Here is a 17,226-nt window from a genome sequence, read left to right on the forward strand (position 1 = left end):
AGAAATGGTTATCGACGACGTCATTAAGTCTTCATAACTAATCAGAACTATGGATTGGCGATACTTTAGAACAGAAATTTACACCGGAAATGGTGTAGATAGAAAAATGTCATGACATTTTTTACATGAAATTCCGCGACATTTTCCATCCCTACTCCGGTTACTACTATGCTGTACTACAGATCAACTTTTATGATTTTGGGTCACTCACTTTCGCAGTTCTGTAATCACTTGAGATGAATTTAACTTATATATTTTTTTCACATCATCAATCTAATTTCAAAAACCTACCCTCATGATCACCAATTATCTCCATAGTCACTGTTCACGAATAGAAAAAAAAAGTATTCACCGTCTTCTGCTTCCCAATTAAATTACTCAATTGCACTTAGAACTTCTCCACGACAGAGAAGCCGAACGAGTAACCCTGCCTTCAGGTAAGAGTGGCAACGATGATGATTGCGGCCGTTCCGACACGACACGGATGCACTTCGGCTGTATTTACTCCAGCTAATTGTGTGTACTTGGTAAAAGGTATCAGGTGCTTCCTGGCTCGTCCAATCGATCGGTCCACACGCAATCAGGGCCTTCGGTGCCTTTTAGTTACCCGAAGAGCAGACAGTGTGGTATGTGTGGTGCAAGTAGTCTTAAAATATGCGTAAACTTTTATAAAAAGTAAAGCTATTTTATTTGAGTATTTAGGTTCTGGCCGGGTAGATTAGTCACTTCAACGAAGAGTTAAGGCTGCACAGTCACCGAAGTAACTTCTATATCTTCGAGGCGTTCGCCGAGTTTGAGTCACTTAAATGGTTCAACTTTTTTCCACTTGAATAAACTTTGAATTGCTTCAAATTGGTTTTATTGTTTCTCGATTTCCCAACACACTTATTCAGCAACTTATCGGAAATCGTCACACTTGCTATGTACACACTGCCTGGGTGTCCTTCAGAATCCGTATTTCAATCACTGATACTGCTGTGGTTGCCCCAGGGATGAACCCCGAGGCCACGGTGGCTGCTGGCGATAGCACATGTTTCTACAAGACTACCCGCACTGGTACTGACGACGACGAAGGCATCCGCCGAAAAATTGTCCACACTGGCTGATACTGGTATACTGGGGTGCAACAATCGCCACTATGCTCGTCGTTCGTTCGTCACGCTTCAGCAAAGTTCTCAACGTCGAATACACCGCGAAAAGGAACGATCACTTTCGACAACGGACGGCGGCCTTTAAAACGAAGCGAAGAAGACACCAACTGTTAGCGATTCCGACCTCAAATTGCGCGAGTAATGGGCTCTTTGGGGGTGGACAGAAACTGCAGAGCCCGCCACCACTTGAGAAGAGCAACCGTTTTAGTCCGAGACCGATGCCGGATTAAATCTGGTGCAAGACTCTGACTTCTTCTGAGCAGCAGTGCTCGGAACGCAATCAGCGCAAATGATAAAGTTCCTTGATTGGGGGAGGCATGGCATAAAGATGGGCGGCCCATCACTGGAACTGCACCAGCAGCAGCAGCAGCGGTTGAATGGGTTTAATGTTTGATAATGTAGGCGCAAGATTCCGAGGCCTAATGGTGAGAGCGATCGTTGCTGGTGGTTGTTAACTTGCTGGTCTAATACCTCTTCTATGTTGTTCGTGGCTGTGGTTTATGCATCTTGTTAGCTGCGCACGATTAGGTCTTGGAACTGATTGAGGAGGATGGGTGGTTAAAAAGCTAGGGGTGATCAGGTGCCATTTGAAAAACTAAGATTATCCCAACACAACAATTGGGTTTTTAAATTTTGAAAAATGTATTGATTTTTTGATTTTCTACGAAAGAGCACCTCTTTATAAGCCACTGTGATTTTTTTCAGATTTTCAGAACTTTGTTTTGGTACCGTAAACCGGGGTTAAATTGATCTCCGGGTCGAAATTGATCAGACGATTTTCCGTTAGATAAAACATACTTCAAATAGTTTCCAAGCAAATATCGTTTAGTATCGGTTCCCAACTGCACAATAGTTGAAAGGAAATTACCGTCGTGCGGGGCTACTTTTGAAATGCGGGGCTACTTTGGACACTTTTGAATATGGATTTTTTGAATTCAAAATATGGTTCAAATCTGTTTGATGTCTTTGGGACTATTGTGAAGCAATAGTTTTCACTTCATTTGGTTGAAATTATTTTTCAAACAGACCGTTTTTTGCTTGTTAGGACGCGAAATAACATCGAACAAACCAATAAAATATACATAACGTATCAGAACATTTGGTCTGGAAGCATTGTTTCTACAGTTCATAAATTTCAAAGGGTTGATCAATTCATTCAAAATGTATCAACGTAGCATATACAATCGAATATTTGTATCGTTATACATTGTAAATGACCGTTTCACCTAAATAAAGGATTGATGGTCCCTTTTTTCAGGCTATCTATATAGCAATATCACGCTGCTCATAATACCAAAGGTAGCACAGAACCTTCTTAAAACGCACATTTTTATTGAAATTATGTAAGATACAGTATACTACAGTATTGGTACAAAGTAGTTTTCTAAATAACCCTGGAATTTGAAATGCAGTATTGTTATAGATAACAATGTCCAAAGTAGCCCCCATCCGGTTCTATATGACATGTGTTCGATTGGTGTATGAACAACTTTTTTGTTTATTGACGGATTTAGTTCAAATTTTGCATACATCCTACATACATACTCACGATTATTATGCCTAAAAATTTTGGAAATCCATTCACTACTCTGGGAGTTATAATGTCATAAAGTTGAAAAACCATGAAAAAGTGTATAAAGAAGCCCCGCACGACGGTACTTAAAATATGCTAAATCTAACCGAAAAACGTGTGATCAATTTCGACCCGAAGATCAATTTGACCCCGGTTTACGGTACCTAAAATCAATTTTAAAGAGATTTTTTCAAATCACCTTTTGACAGCTGGGCAACTGCTTGACAGCTCAGCCCAGTACAAAATGCAACAAGGGGTGATTCGACAAATCGCTCCCATACAAATTTCAAATTGATTTTTAAACAGGTTCCCGGTCATTAAAATTCATGAAAATTTGGATTCTGACTCAGTTTGGCATATAGATTCAGAATATAGAATTATCTCAACACCGCTAAAGAAGCCAATTGGCCTAAAATGAGACCCGTAGGCAGGGATGGGAAACGTCAGGGAATTTCTTAAAACAAATGTCTTGACATTTTTGAATGTCCTTCATTTTTTGTGCGAATTTCCGTCTGCAAGATCACTAATCAATATTGCTGGCTAGTAAGTTAATGATGTCGTCAATCAAATGTCTCACTTCTTCTTCTTCTTCTTCTTCTTCTTCTTCTTCTTCTTTTTCTTTTTTTTTTCTTCTTCTTCTTGGAGTAACGTCTCTACCGGAAAAACCTGCTTCTTAGCAGTTCTATAAGCACTTTTACAGTTATTGACTGAGAGATTCCTCTGCATATGATCATTTTGCATGTGGAAAGTTTTTCGAGAATTGAACCTGTCATGTCACCCGCAGCATGGTCATGTTGAATACCCACGCCTTAACAGCTGTGACTAAAAATTTCTCACCAGGAGGATTGAATCAGTAAAGAACAGAATGATGTGTTCATGACATTTCCCATCCTTGTCTTTAGTATATTTATATGGAAAACACAATTTGGGTTTGAAATTCAGTTCGTCGAAGCTCAAGATGTTATCAATCAGTTGAAATAGTAAAAAAGATTCAAACGATTCTAAGTTCAGATTACTGAGCATCAAAAAAAAAATTCTTTCGATTAACTTTGTATAACAACAGTAATTGTATCAAGAAAATGAGCATCTCTAGCTTTCAAACAAATCCGATTAGCGTAACGCTTCTTCCAATAGATAACAGTTAGTAGCTACATATTAATGCATATCAGCGTTTCTCAAGCTACAGTCAGAGCTCCCCAATCATGGTGCCACCTGCACGCACTTTATTGAATGTTTCTATCTTAATATATATAAAAATAAAAATGAGTTAGAAATTCCTTTGAGGCAACAAAACTCAAGAATGGATGAACCGATCAGCATGACTCTTGCACGGTTCGGTTCGTATTCGTGGTGGCTGTGTTTATATGTACAAAAAGTTACGAAAATCAAGTAGAAAAGTAATAAAAATGATAAAGTTCTGATTTTTTATGAATTAAATCAACATGGTTGAAATGAAACCAATCTAGAGTGCGGTGATTTTATGAGCTTAACAGTTGTCAAAACACCACTGCTTGGCAAGACAAAGTTTGCCGGGACAGCTAGTCTATATTTGAAAAAAATGAGTTTGAAGTTCCTTTGAGGCAACAAAACTCACGAACAGGTGAACAGATCAGGATGACTTATGCAGGGTTAGATTCGTATTCATGGTGGCTGTGTTTATATGCAGAAAAAGTTACGAAAATCACTTTAAAAAGTATAAAAATTGTGAAAATACTGATTTTTGATGAGCCGTGATCAAATTCAGCGTGATCAAAATTAAATCAATCTAGAGTGCGTTGCTGCGATTACCTCAACAGTTGTCAAACCACCGCAGCTTGGCAAGACAAAGTTTGCCGGGACAGCTAGTCTATCTATATCTATATATATATAAAAATGAGTTTGGAGTCCCTTTGAGGCAACAAAACTCACGAATGGATGAACCGATCAGAATGACCCTTGCATGGTTTGATTCGTATTCATGGTGGCTGTGTTTATAAGTAAAAAAAATTTACAAAAATGAACTAAAAAATAAGTAAATTTAGAAAGTACTGATTTGTTATGACCGGGGAAGAAAATCAACATGATTAAAATTAAATTAATCTAGAGTGCGTTGCTGCGATGACAGTTGTCAAACCACCACAGCTTGGCAAGGCAAAGTTAGCCGGGACAGCTAGTTTTCTATAAAATATGGAACGTATTCAATTTCTTATGGGTAATGTTCCATATCATAACAGAACATATGTTCATTGATTATGGAGCAGCCAATGTTTTTTTTATGGGGCATAGAACTGAATGACAAAAATGACGCCTGTTTTATTTAGTTTTAGACTCTTTAATAATGAAATATTACACTGTTGAAAATGCTTTGACATCCATGTGCACAACAGAACATGAGCTCGATGAACAAATTGGGATTTGCATTATGAAAAGAAATCCACGTACTCCGGTGAGACTCGAACTCACGACTCTCAATTCGCTAGACGGGCACTTCTATTCCTTCAAGCTACGGAGTCACTCAACTATCTCCGTCGCCAATAGGCCTAGAACTGAACTCGATTCCACAATCGCACATGGTTATCTTCTTTTCACAATCCAAACCTCCTTCGGATGGGATTAGATGAACATCTAACACATACACTGCTAAAATCGACTGGGAACTGGGAAAAATCGACCCAAAAAACGGATCTTTTAACGCCGCTGGTTTCGGTACGTGAAGTTGACCATTTCTGACGTAATAAATACGAGAAATCGATTGGTACTAAATTCATTCACCACACGGCACGGGAAGTGGTCCATTTTGCCCCATTTTGCCATTTTTTCATATAAGAAGAGAATCAAAATGTACTTTCAAACAACAAGCACGACTGTAGATCGTTGAAAATAGCTGAAGGTGTAATTAGAGGTTCATAGCCATCATAAAAATACATGAAAGATCCTTTAAAATGCTTATTTTGTCCCATATGCCCCAACAACTGCTGGAAATTCAAACTTTTACCTAATTATGAATAGATTTTTAATGTTACTGATTTGAAGTTGACTTTTTTGGTATGAACTAAAAGCGCTAAATCTATTATCACCAGAATCATCTTCGGGAGTTGTTCAATTTGCCCCATGTTGCCCTATGTTCATAGAAAAAGGGGATTTAAAATGTGTTTACCTATAAGAAACAGATACTGCTAAGGAACGATAAAATTAGTTTTTGATACAATTGGTAGCTAACAGTAATCATACTTGTTTATGAAAGATCTTTTCCCTATTTCACCCTACATGCCCCAAAAACTGCTGGAAGATAACATTTTTGTATTGTTTTGTAACATCACCCTACATCATTGTTGCAACATGAAGTCATTCTTGATACATACAAATACGGTTTGTCGATTAGCTTTAGAATCAGAATACTCAGAACAGTTTGAGGACTTAGGATGAGGTTTAAGAGAATCCACGGCAAGTGATAAGGCGTTTAAGGCGAGTTTGAGTTACTGGGAGGAAGGAGGAATAAGGTTCCTGCGGAGCGGACCTGGTGTGATGGTCAGAACACTTGACTATCACGCCGAGGATCTGGGATCGAATCCCACTCCCGACAAACTCACAAAATGTGGGTTCTTCCTTCGGAAGGGAAGTAAGTTTGGGGTCACCCCTCAAAATGATGTATCGGCCAAAAGTTTCAGGATACTATCGTAAAGCACGGAAAAATGATTTGTTGATGTCTTTGTGATCTTTCATTCAATTTTAATTCTTTTCGGCTCATTTCAAAGATAGTTTCAAAGATAGTCGCCGTAAGTTTATATTAATTTTTAAGAAAATTTGGCAACTTTGGGTTAAGTTTACATACAAATATATTTGTAAAAGTTTCACCTAAATAATGTTTAAAGATACTTTGACTTATTATCTTTTGAATGAGACTTAGGGTTTTGACGCAAATTGGCGGAGATATGGGCCTAAAAAAATGACATGTGTTGAGGGGGTGACCCCAAACTTTTGATCGGTAATGTATTTGATATACCTAAATATGACCGAAATCTGAATATAGTGTATTAAAACTCCAAAATGATGAAATCTTAATACTTTCGATTGCCTTTTTGTATAAGGGTCAACATATAATAAATTACTAAATTGACAGATGAACTAAACAATAGATGCTCCAATTCATATTTTGATGATTTTTCTTTCTTTTAAACACCGACATGTTTTTTTAAAGGCGTACAAGAAAGGCAAAACAGATCAGTATTATCAGACGTTTCAAAAAAGAAGAACGTGATGATATTGTCGCAGTCGTTTTTGAAAACAGAGATTCTTGGAAGTTGGGTACCGTAAACCGGGGTCAAATTAATCAGCGGGGTGAAATTGATCACTCGGGTACTACATTGTAATTCCATACTAGGAACTCTTAAGCGTCGTAATGATCTTAAACTTTTCACGTCATCTGAATCGTAGATGTCTAAAGATGAGTGTAGACTTTTAATTTTTTAGAAAAAAGTTAGTTTTGCCTTATTTTTTCAAGGAATTTGCAATGTATTTCTCATTTAGCTGAAATCATTGCTACTAAACAATCAATTGCTAATAGGACTTCCCGTGAATTCTCTGTTTTAACATTTTTGTGGAGCCTTGGTAGAGATATAATGCAGCTAATTAGAAAATGAAATAGTTATAAAAAGTTCATTTTAATGAAGAAATAATCATTTTTTGTGATAGAATTCACTTATTTTAAATGAAATTGCCTACCTTTAGGCGTTTAAGGGGGAAATTTCAAAATTTAATTTTGCATTTAAAGTATTAAATTTACTAGTTGTAAGATTTTAAACGCGTTTTTCGGTTTCAGAAGAGCGAAATTAAGCGGAGAAAGAAATTTTCCTTTCCAACCGATGCTTAATTGTGTACTGATCAATTTCGCCCCAAAGTGGCATTTCCAATATTTTGATATTTGAAGTTATTTAACTTAAAGTTTAAATTTGTTGAACAAAATTCTGTCACATGGTTCCATGGAGATCCACTGGGTACTGGTTTTACAGAAATTCTTTTGGTAATATTTGAACAGGCACCGATGTTATCCGCAAAAGTTGTTTTAAAGTGATCAATTTGACCCCGGATTACGGTACCTCTTATAGATTTTATATAGGAAGAATATCTGTAAGTATCTGTGGAGGATTTTTAAATGTTCTAAAACATTTATAAGGATTTTTTAAGAATGACCCGCTGTGAATTATTTGTTTTTCTTATATGTATTCTTTAACATATTTCACTTAAAAATCTCATCGGATTTCCGACACTTTTTTCAAACATTGTCTTTAATTACCGAAATGCTGACAAACATTCTAAGAAGTTACCATAAGTAGAGAGTTAGGGTTAAAAACCGTCAAAATCCAGAGATAAAAACCGAACTATTCATTTAAGAAGGTTTGATAAAAAGCCAACCCGTCGGATAAAAAGGCAAACCCGTTTTCGATGTTTTCTTTGACTGCCCAGGCTGAAACATATCATATATCACCATGATGCCATTACAAAATTACAATTCAGTCTTTCAAAAGTTTCCAACCTAACTCTGCCAGAAAAAAATCTCAAATTTGCTCCCAGAAGGATAGATTTCATAGATTTATGTAATAATTTATCATAATTACTTTCAGAATGTAAATATCGTTAGAAAAAAATTCACATAGAACTAGGATTCTTGTACCTTTTGGGAAGGTGTACCAATTTTGGGCACATTCATCTAAAAAGTTGCTGACTGTACTGCAGATGAAACTCTTGGGAGAAAAAATGCAAGGGTTTTGTGATATTTTGAAATTTTGAGTACTATTCAAAGAGAAATCCTAGTAAAATATATGAATCGATTATTGATAGTGCATATTGCTGAAGCTAGGTTTTTTTTATTGAAATTCCTAGAAGCTTTTCTGTTAAAATTGTAGCAGAAGATTTTGGAAAATTTCCGATAAAAAAAACAATTTGGCAGAATTCCGAAAAGAGAAACTTTTGCCAGAGCTTGTGGAAAATTTGAGGTGGATTTTATTTAAAAATAAAGCCTACTGCGTTGACAATCTGGCAGAGTTCAATAGAAAATTCATAAAATTCGAGAAGGAATTTTGAAAAGGAGCGATTGTTTTCTGATTTCCCAATTTTTTTTCTGGATGTTATGAAGTTTCAGTTCGTTTAAAATAGATTTAAAAAGTACACATGGCTGGCATAATTCATGTTGAAACCAGACTATCATTTGCATAAAGTTGGGAATTACAGCTTTCACATGCTCATATGTTAGCGACATGATATGGGAACCTCTCTAGTTTGGTTGAAATCAATAGATTTTTTTTTTGTATGTTACGATAAGCTAAGCTTCCTAGCTTTGCAAAGGAAAATTTTGCCTGAAAAGCTGGCGATGGACCCACGACATTGGTTGTTTATTTGGTACAAATTTAATCTTTTGACAGCCGACAATCAAAAGAGATTTTTTTCTATTTATTGTTTAAATAATTATGTTTCTACTCAGTGAGAGACACAAGCAGAACCGATCCCTCCAGGGTCATCGGAACATTACAATAAATGTTTGAAACGCGTAAAAAAAAAGTTGGCGATCCGAGAAAAGCTCTCGAGGCAGTGCGCGAAGCTCTCGACAATTAAAAATAATTTCCTCTCCCGCTTTGACATACATGTCTCGCGCTCAGTATCATACGGGCGTATCTACAATGATCGATTTCTCTCCGTCGATTTTCTCTTCGGCTAATAACTTGGCCTGTAAATCATGCTAGGTTGTTTTTGATGTTTTAGTTGCTAGTCCTAGTCGTCCTTAATCGAAATACACCGAGAGATCATCCGAATATTGGTCGTATTTTCCGGAATAATCCGAAGAGAAAATCGACGAAGAGAAATCGATCATTGTAGATACGCCTGTATGATACTAAACGCGAGATGTGCACTAGGGTGGGTCATCGGAACCGTTTTATCAGATCAAAGCTTTTTTGGTTCCGTTGCGGGTCCTGAGTATCTGTGCAAAATTTGAGCACGTTCGGTTGCGTCTACACTTTGCGCATTGCAATTGAAATTTGTATGGGATTTTGTATGGGAAAACATACTTTTTTTGTATTTTTGTCATAAGTTGAAAAAGTTTGTCTGAAACTTTTTAACCGATACTGTAAAATGATAGCCTAGGATGTTCTGAAAAACTTTGTTGAACACCGCAAAGCGATCCGATGCTTGTGAAAATAATTATAACCAACGAACCGCATGCATGTGTTTGTTTTAACATGTAAAGGAATAACAATAGCAACAAAATCATGCTGTTTCGCCAAGCAATGCCAACGCTATAACTTTTTTCATAAGCATCAGATCACTTCGCGGTCTTCGACAAAGTTTTTCAGGACACCCTAGGCTATGTTTTCACTTTATCGGTTACATGGTTTTAGAAAAATTCGAGCTTGTTATGAGAGAAATGCAAAAAAGTGTATTTTCCCATGTAAAATCCCATACAAACTTCAAACGCGATGCGCAAAACGTAGACATAATCGATTTTGCTCAAATTTTGCACACTTATTTGGGTCCTGCAAAACGGTGAGTCGATAAGGAGAGCGTCCAACATAGCTCTGGCCCTCATAAGTTCCTACCTCATGCTTCCACGGGTCAAACGATGACAAAGACCGCCAGCTGAATATGAAACGCTGTATCGTGTCAGCTATACCTAAGGTGGCAGCCCCACCAACGCGATGTAGGCAGCGCGACCCCGGTAAGGTAGCCTGTCGAAGCCTTTCAACACTACGAAAAATGAAGTAAGAAATAGAATATGCGAACGATACTCTCGGAAACCGATCCGGCAACGAAATAAGGACTTACACACTTAAAAATGATTCTTGAGCTCGGCAGAAAAAAGTGCTGATTTCAATCGGCAACTCAAGATTTTGCTGATAATTTAGCAAATAACTCGCTTTTGCCGAGATTGTCCAAAACGTTTTAACGAAATATCAGCAAGTTGCTTGAAAACTACGAAAACTGACATCATTTTTTGCTTAAGGCAAACACAGATTTTACTGAAATCAGCAAACGAGATTACCGAATTTCAGCAATACAACTGTCAGTTTTGCAGCCTTCCAGAAAAAAAAAAACAAAACAGTTTTAGGTACGTGGTGCTGAAGGTGCTACACGAATAATAAATGAAGTGATCTTTCAAACGAAGTGAAAATTAGTAAGAATGTTAGATCTTTCTGTAAGTAACTTATTGCTATTGAATTTCATATCCCCTCAATCTATTTTAGGACCTATTTGCCGCTGTACTTCCAGGAGCTGTTCAAGTTTGGGAGTTGGGAGTTCAGTGTGTTTGCTTATGGAAGAGAATGAAACCACCAGCAACACATTGATTATATATTTTGAAAAGCATTCCCTTGGAAATAAACATGTAAAATATACAAGGATAAAACTTCTCTACTATATTTCTTTGTGAGCTAAAAATATTCTTTCTATTCTGAAAAATAAACAAAAGAAAATGCTGAGATTCAGCAAATTTATTCGTATTGGAAATTTTGTTTGCCGAGAATTCAGCAAATAGGTATACTTGCTGAGAATCTCGGCAAAACATTAACAGCTGTAAATTTTTGTGATTGCCGAGGTTTCCGGCAAATCTATTATTCTATTTTTATTATTATCTATTATCTATTAATCTATATATTGCCGAGATGGTTGCCGAGCACTCGTCGGTGCCAATCTCGGCAATTGGTTTGCCGAGATTCGGCGAAAAAATCTTAATGTGTATGATTGGAAACTCGGTACCTGGAACGTCAGGACCTTAAATGAACCTGGACGAGTGAGCATTTTGGCTCGTGAATTGCAGAAAGTTGTTGTGTGCGTGGCTGCTTACAGGAAGTGCGGTGGCCCAAAACTGGTGAACGTGAATTCAGGACGGTGGATCCCGTCGCCAACACATCGTTCAAATATAACATCTACCACAGCGGCAGCGATAAGGCAGAACATGGGGTCGGATTCATAGTGATCGGGAAACAGATGAAGCGAGTTATGAGATGGAAGCCGATCAACGAGCGGATCTGCGTATTGAGAATCCGGTGCAAATTCTTTAACTACAGCCTGATCAATGTCTATGCGCCGACAAACGAGAAAACCGATGATGTGAAGGATGCGTTTTTTGAATGTCTTGACAAGACCTATGGAGAATGCCCAAAACATGACGTTAAGATTGTCATCGGTGACGCCAATGACAGGTCGGAAGAGAGGACTTTTTCCGTCCAATCATCGGTACGGAGAGCCTTCACTCCGTCACTAACGACAACGGCCTGAGATTAGTCAACTTTGCTGCCGCCAGGGGGATGACCATTAGTAGCACCTACTTTGCACGCAAGGATATCCGCAAGCACACCTGGAGACACCCAAACGGCGAGACTTGCAACCAAATCGACCATGTGCTGGTAGATGGCCGACATTTCTCGGACGTAATTGATGTTAGAACTTTTCGAGGTCCCAACATCGACTCAGATCACTATCTCGTAGTTAGTAAAATTCGAGCCTGGTTATCAACCGTGTCGGACTCTAGGAACCGGTGATCGATGCGTTTCAACATCCAGCGGTTTTCAGCAGACGGTACAGTAGCTGACTATCACCAGAAGATGGACGAGCGGATAAGTGAGATCAACGAGAGCGATAATCTCAACACTCTGTGGGAGTCTATCCACGGAGCGATGAGTACAGCAGCGCGGGAGGTAATAGGTACTGCTCAAAGACGACCTAGAAACGGGTGGTTCGACGAGGAGTGCCAGAGGGTAACGGACGAGAAGAATGTTGCCAGAAGCCGGATATTGGTGTCGGGGACCCGGCAGAGCAGGGAGCGATATAGGGAAGCAAAACGGAAAAAGAGCAGGAGGAAAATGTGATTGCTCAGGCGCAAGAGAGTATGGAACAGAATGATATGCGGAGATTTTACGAAACTGTCAATGGCGTGCGGAGAAAAACAGCGCCTTCTCCCGTCATGTGCAACGACCGTAATGGAAACTTGCTGACAGACAAGACAATGGTGGCTGCCAGGTGGAGAGAGCACTTCGAGGTATTGTTGAACGGTGGGAGTGGAAAAGCGACGGACAGAATTCGAATCGACGACGACGGACAAGCTGTGGAACCTCCAACGCTAGACGAGGTCAAGACAGCCATTAGGGGACTGAAGAACAACAAGGCTGCTGGGAAGGACGAACTCCCGGCTGAACTTCTCAGCACGGTAGTGAGCAGCTGTATCAACTCTTACACTGTTTTATATTGAAGATATGGGAGAAGGAAGAACTGCCTGCTAGTTGGTTGGATGGTCTCATTTGCCCTCTTTTCAAGAAAGGGCATCGACTGAAGTGCACGAATTACAGAGGAATAACACTCCCCTATTCAGCGTACAAAATTTTGTCCGGAGTTCTGTTCTACAGGCTGAGGCCGATTGAGGAGTCCTTCGTCGGTGAATATCGGCCAGGATTTCGTGAGGGCCGATCAACGACGAACCAGATGTTCACCCTGCGGCAGATTCTCGATAAATTTCGGGAGTACAACTTGCAGACCCATCATCTGTTTATCGATTTCAAGGCGGCGTACGATTCAGTGAAGAGAAACGAGTTATGGCAGATTATGATCGAACATGGATTTCCGGCGAAGCTGGTTAGACTGATTCGTGCGACGCTTGACGGGTCGAAATGAAGTGTACGGGTTGCGGATGAAATTTCGTCAACGTTCGTAACCTTTGACGAACTGAAGCAGGGCGATGCTCTTTCGAACTTACTGTTCAACATAGCACTGGAAGGAGCGATAAGTTACAACATAACAGCTCTCCGGTGTGCACAGGAGCGGAACTATTGTCGCGAAGTCGCATATGCTCCTGGGCTTCGCGGACGATATCGACATCATCGGAATCGACCGTCGGGCCGTGGAAGAGGCGTTCGTACCTTTACAGAGGGAGACTGCGAGGATTGGACTTACGATCAACACCACAAAGACTAAGTACATGATTTCTGGTGTTCAACGTCGGTCCGGCCGTGGTAGTGGTGACGAAGTGGTGCTAGGTGGGGAAAAGTTTGAAGTTGTGGATGAATTTGTTTATCTTGGTACTCTAGTGACGTGCGATAATGATGTTACCCGGATTGCGGCTGCAAATCGGGCCTTTCTCGGTCTGCGAAACCAGCTGAGGTCCCGCAGGCTGCAAACGAAGACAAAACTCGCGTTGTACAAGTCTCTGATTCTCCCGGTTGCTTTATACGGTCATGAAACGTGGACGTTAAAAGAAGTTGATCGGAGAGCCTTTGGAGTCTTCGAACGTAAAGTGCTGCGAACAATACTCGGCGGTAAACTGGAGGACGGCATCTGGCGGCGTCGCATGAACTACGAATTGTACCAGGTATATAAAGAGATGGATATAGTGAAGCGAATACAACACGGCAGGCTGCGGTGGGCTGGACACGTAGCTCGTATACCGGAGGAACGACAAGCTAAAATTATATTCAGCAGAGAACCAGGAAGGGGTCGTCGGCTTCGTGGAAGGCCTCGCACACGTTGGCATTTTGTAGTTGAGGAGGACCGTTCAGGGCGACTGGAAGCGATTGGCCCAGGACCGAGGCCAGTGGAGGCGGATACTTCATTCAGCGTAGACTCACCGCTACGAGTTGTAGCCCATCGAGTATCAAGTATCAAGTAAGTATTTGGGTCCTGAAATGGGATCAAAAAAGCTTTGATCTGATGGGATACCATTGAATTTTTCATTTTTCCATATAAACGATGACCCACTCTAATGTGCACAACAGTGTATGTGTTAGATGTTCATCTAATCCCATCCGAAGGAGGTTAGGATTGTGAAAAGAAGATAACCATGTGCGACTGTGGAATCGAGTTCATTTCTAGGCCTGCTGGCGACGGAGATAGTCGAGTGACTCGTAGCTTGAAGGAACAGAATCGCCCGTCTAGAATTCGAACGACATATGTTTGATCTTTTTATTTTTAGTACGTTCCAGTTGTTGTACAACATATTTTTACATAATATGAAAGATAACACTAGTCGACAAAATTGAAACTTTTTTCACGCACTTTGACCATTTGTTCCATTTCTAATGGAATTTGGCCCGCTGAATCCGAATCTGACTTCAGAATTACTGTAACACGTACAGTTTTTGAGAAAAATATGGTTTTATTCACAAATTTTCATATTTTCAAAGAAAATTTAATATTGTCTTTAAAATTTTAAATTTTAACCAATTCAACCAATATTCATATTCAATAGATGTTGATCCACTGAGTCTGAATCTGACCTAATAATTTTAGTAATTTTCATATTCTGATTTGCAATCTGACCTAAGAACTTCTGTAACACGTAAATTTTTTGAGAGAATAGGGTTTTAAACACAAATTTCATATTTTCATAGAAAATAAACTACTGTCTTTACAATTTTTTTTTTTTATCTGCTCATCTCAACCAATATTTGTATTTAATAGATTTTCATAAACGGATTCGGAATCTGACCTATGAATTTCTGTAACACGTATTTTTTTTAGAAATATAGGGTTTTATTCACAAATTTCAGTTTTACACATAAAATAAAATATTGTTTTTTATATTTTTAATTTTCCATCTGCTCATCATAACCAATATTTTTATTCAATAGATTTTGATCCACTGATTCAGAAACTGGCCTAAGAGTTTCTGTAACACGTAAATTTTTTAAGAAAGTAGAGTATTATTCACAAAATTTCATATTTTCAGAGAAAACTTAATATTGTCATTATAATTTCAAATTTTTCATCTGCTCGTTATAACCAATATTCATATTCAATAGATTTTGATCCATTGAGTCAGAATCTGACCAAATGATTTTAGTAACACGTATTTTTTTTTTGAGAAAAATTGGGTTTTATTCACAAATTCTATATTTTCATAGAAAATAGACTATTGTATTTATAATTTTATTATTCTGTTTGCCCATGTTTTCCAATATTTATGTTAAATAAATTTTCATATTATGATTTGCAATCTGACCTAAAAATTTATGTAACACGTAAAATTTTTGAGAAAAATAGAATTTTAAATACAAAATTTCATATTTTCATAGAAAATAAACTACTGTCTTCTTTATTTTATTTTTTTTTTCTCTGCTCATCTCAACCAATATTTGTTTTAATAGATTTTCATATACTGATTCGGAATCTGACCTAAGAATTTCTGTAACACGTACAATTTTTGAGAATAATAGGGTTTTATTCACAAATTTCATATTTTCATATAAAATAAAATATTGTTTTTATAATTTTCAATTTTCCACCTGCTCATCATAACCATTTTTTTATTGAAAAGATTTTGATCTACTGATTCAGAATGTGGCCTAAGAATTTCCGTAACAGGTAAAATTTTAGTAGGGATTATTCAAAAAATTTCATATTTTCATATGTCTTTATAAGTTTAATATTTTTATCTGCTCATCTTTACCAATATTTGTATTTAATAGATTTTTATATTCTGATTCAGAATCTGACCTAAGAATTTCTGTAACACGTACAGCTTTTAAGAAAAAACACAAAATTTTATATTTTTAGAGAAAAGAAAATACTGTCTTTAAAATTTTATCTCCTCATCTTAACCAATATTTAATAGATTTTGATCCAATGAATCGGAAACTGACCTAAGAATTTCTGTAACCCGTTATTTTTTTGAGAAAAAATAAAACCCCATTGTAGCGCAGGTTAATTAGGTTGTTACCCAGAAATGTAAGTAGATAATTTTTTTGTATATGCTATTGAATTAATTTGCAACTTTGAAGCTGCCCAGTTTGGCAACTACCCAGACTGTGTTTTCCTTTTACTTACGCCAACAATTATTTTTCTTAAAAACTGTACGTGTTACAGAAATTCTTGGGTCAGATTTCGAATCAGTATATGTAAATCCATTAAACATAAACATTTGTTAAGATGAGCAGACAAAAAAATAAAAATATAAAGACAATAGTTTTTCCATGAAAATATGAAATTTTGTGAATAAAATATTTTTCTCATAAATTTTACGTGTTACAGAAATTCATAGGTGAGAATACTAATAAGTGAAATAGAATATTTTAAATATAAAAAATGAATTAAGACGAGTAGATAAAACTTTAAAATTTTAAAGACAATATTTTATTTTCTTTGAAAATATGAAATTTTGTGAATAAAACCCCATTTTTCTCAAAAACTGCACGTGTTACAGAGATTTTTAGGTTAGTTACCAAATCGGTGGATGAAAATCTAATAAATATAAATATTGGCTAAAATGAGAAGATAAAAAATTGAAAATAAAAAGACAATAGTATATTTTCTTTAAAAATATGAAATTTTGTAAATAAAACCCCATGTTTCTCAAAAAAATTACGTTTTAGGTCAGATTCTGAATCGGTAAATCAAAATCTATTGAATTTAAATACTGGTTATGATGAGCAGATAAAAAAATTATAAATATTAAGACAACATTTTGTTTTCTATAAAAATATGAAATTTTGTGAATAAAACCCTATTTTTCTCAAAAACTGTACGTGTTACAGCAATTCCGAAGTC

General features: G+C 37.4%; 1 protein-coding gene across 4 annotated transcripts in view; it reads right to left on the reverse strand.

Annotated features, from left to right (window-relative positions):
- The window catches only part of LOC109417672 (protein quick-to-court), a 147,634-nt gene that overhangs the window by 26,099 nt on the left and 104,309 nt on the right, over positions 1-17,226 (reverse strand). The window contains exon 1 of one of the 4 annotated variants that reach the window (XM_062850458.1): positions 292-1,414. The exons of the other annotated variants lie outside the window; for them this stretch is intronic. Within the exon in view, the coding sequence (XP_062706442.1) occupies positions 292-297 (6 nt within the window). The 5' untranslated portion in view covers positions 298-1,414. Of the gene's footprint in view, positions 1-291; positions 1,415-17,226 lie in introns of those variants that run through there. 4 annotated transcript variants of the gene reach the window in all.

Source organism: Aedes albopictus, chromosome 2 (genome assembly GCF_035046485.1).
Source record: "Aedes albopictus strain Foshan chromosome 2, AalbF5, whole genome shotgun sequence".
NCBI lineage: Eukaryota > Metazoa > Arthropoda > Insecta > Diptera > Culicidae > Aedes > Aedes albopictus.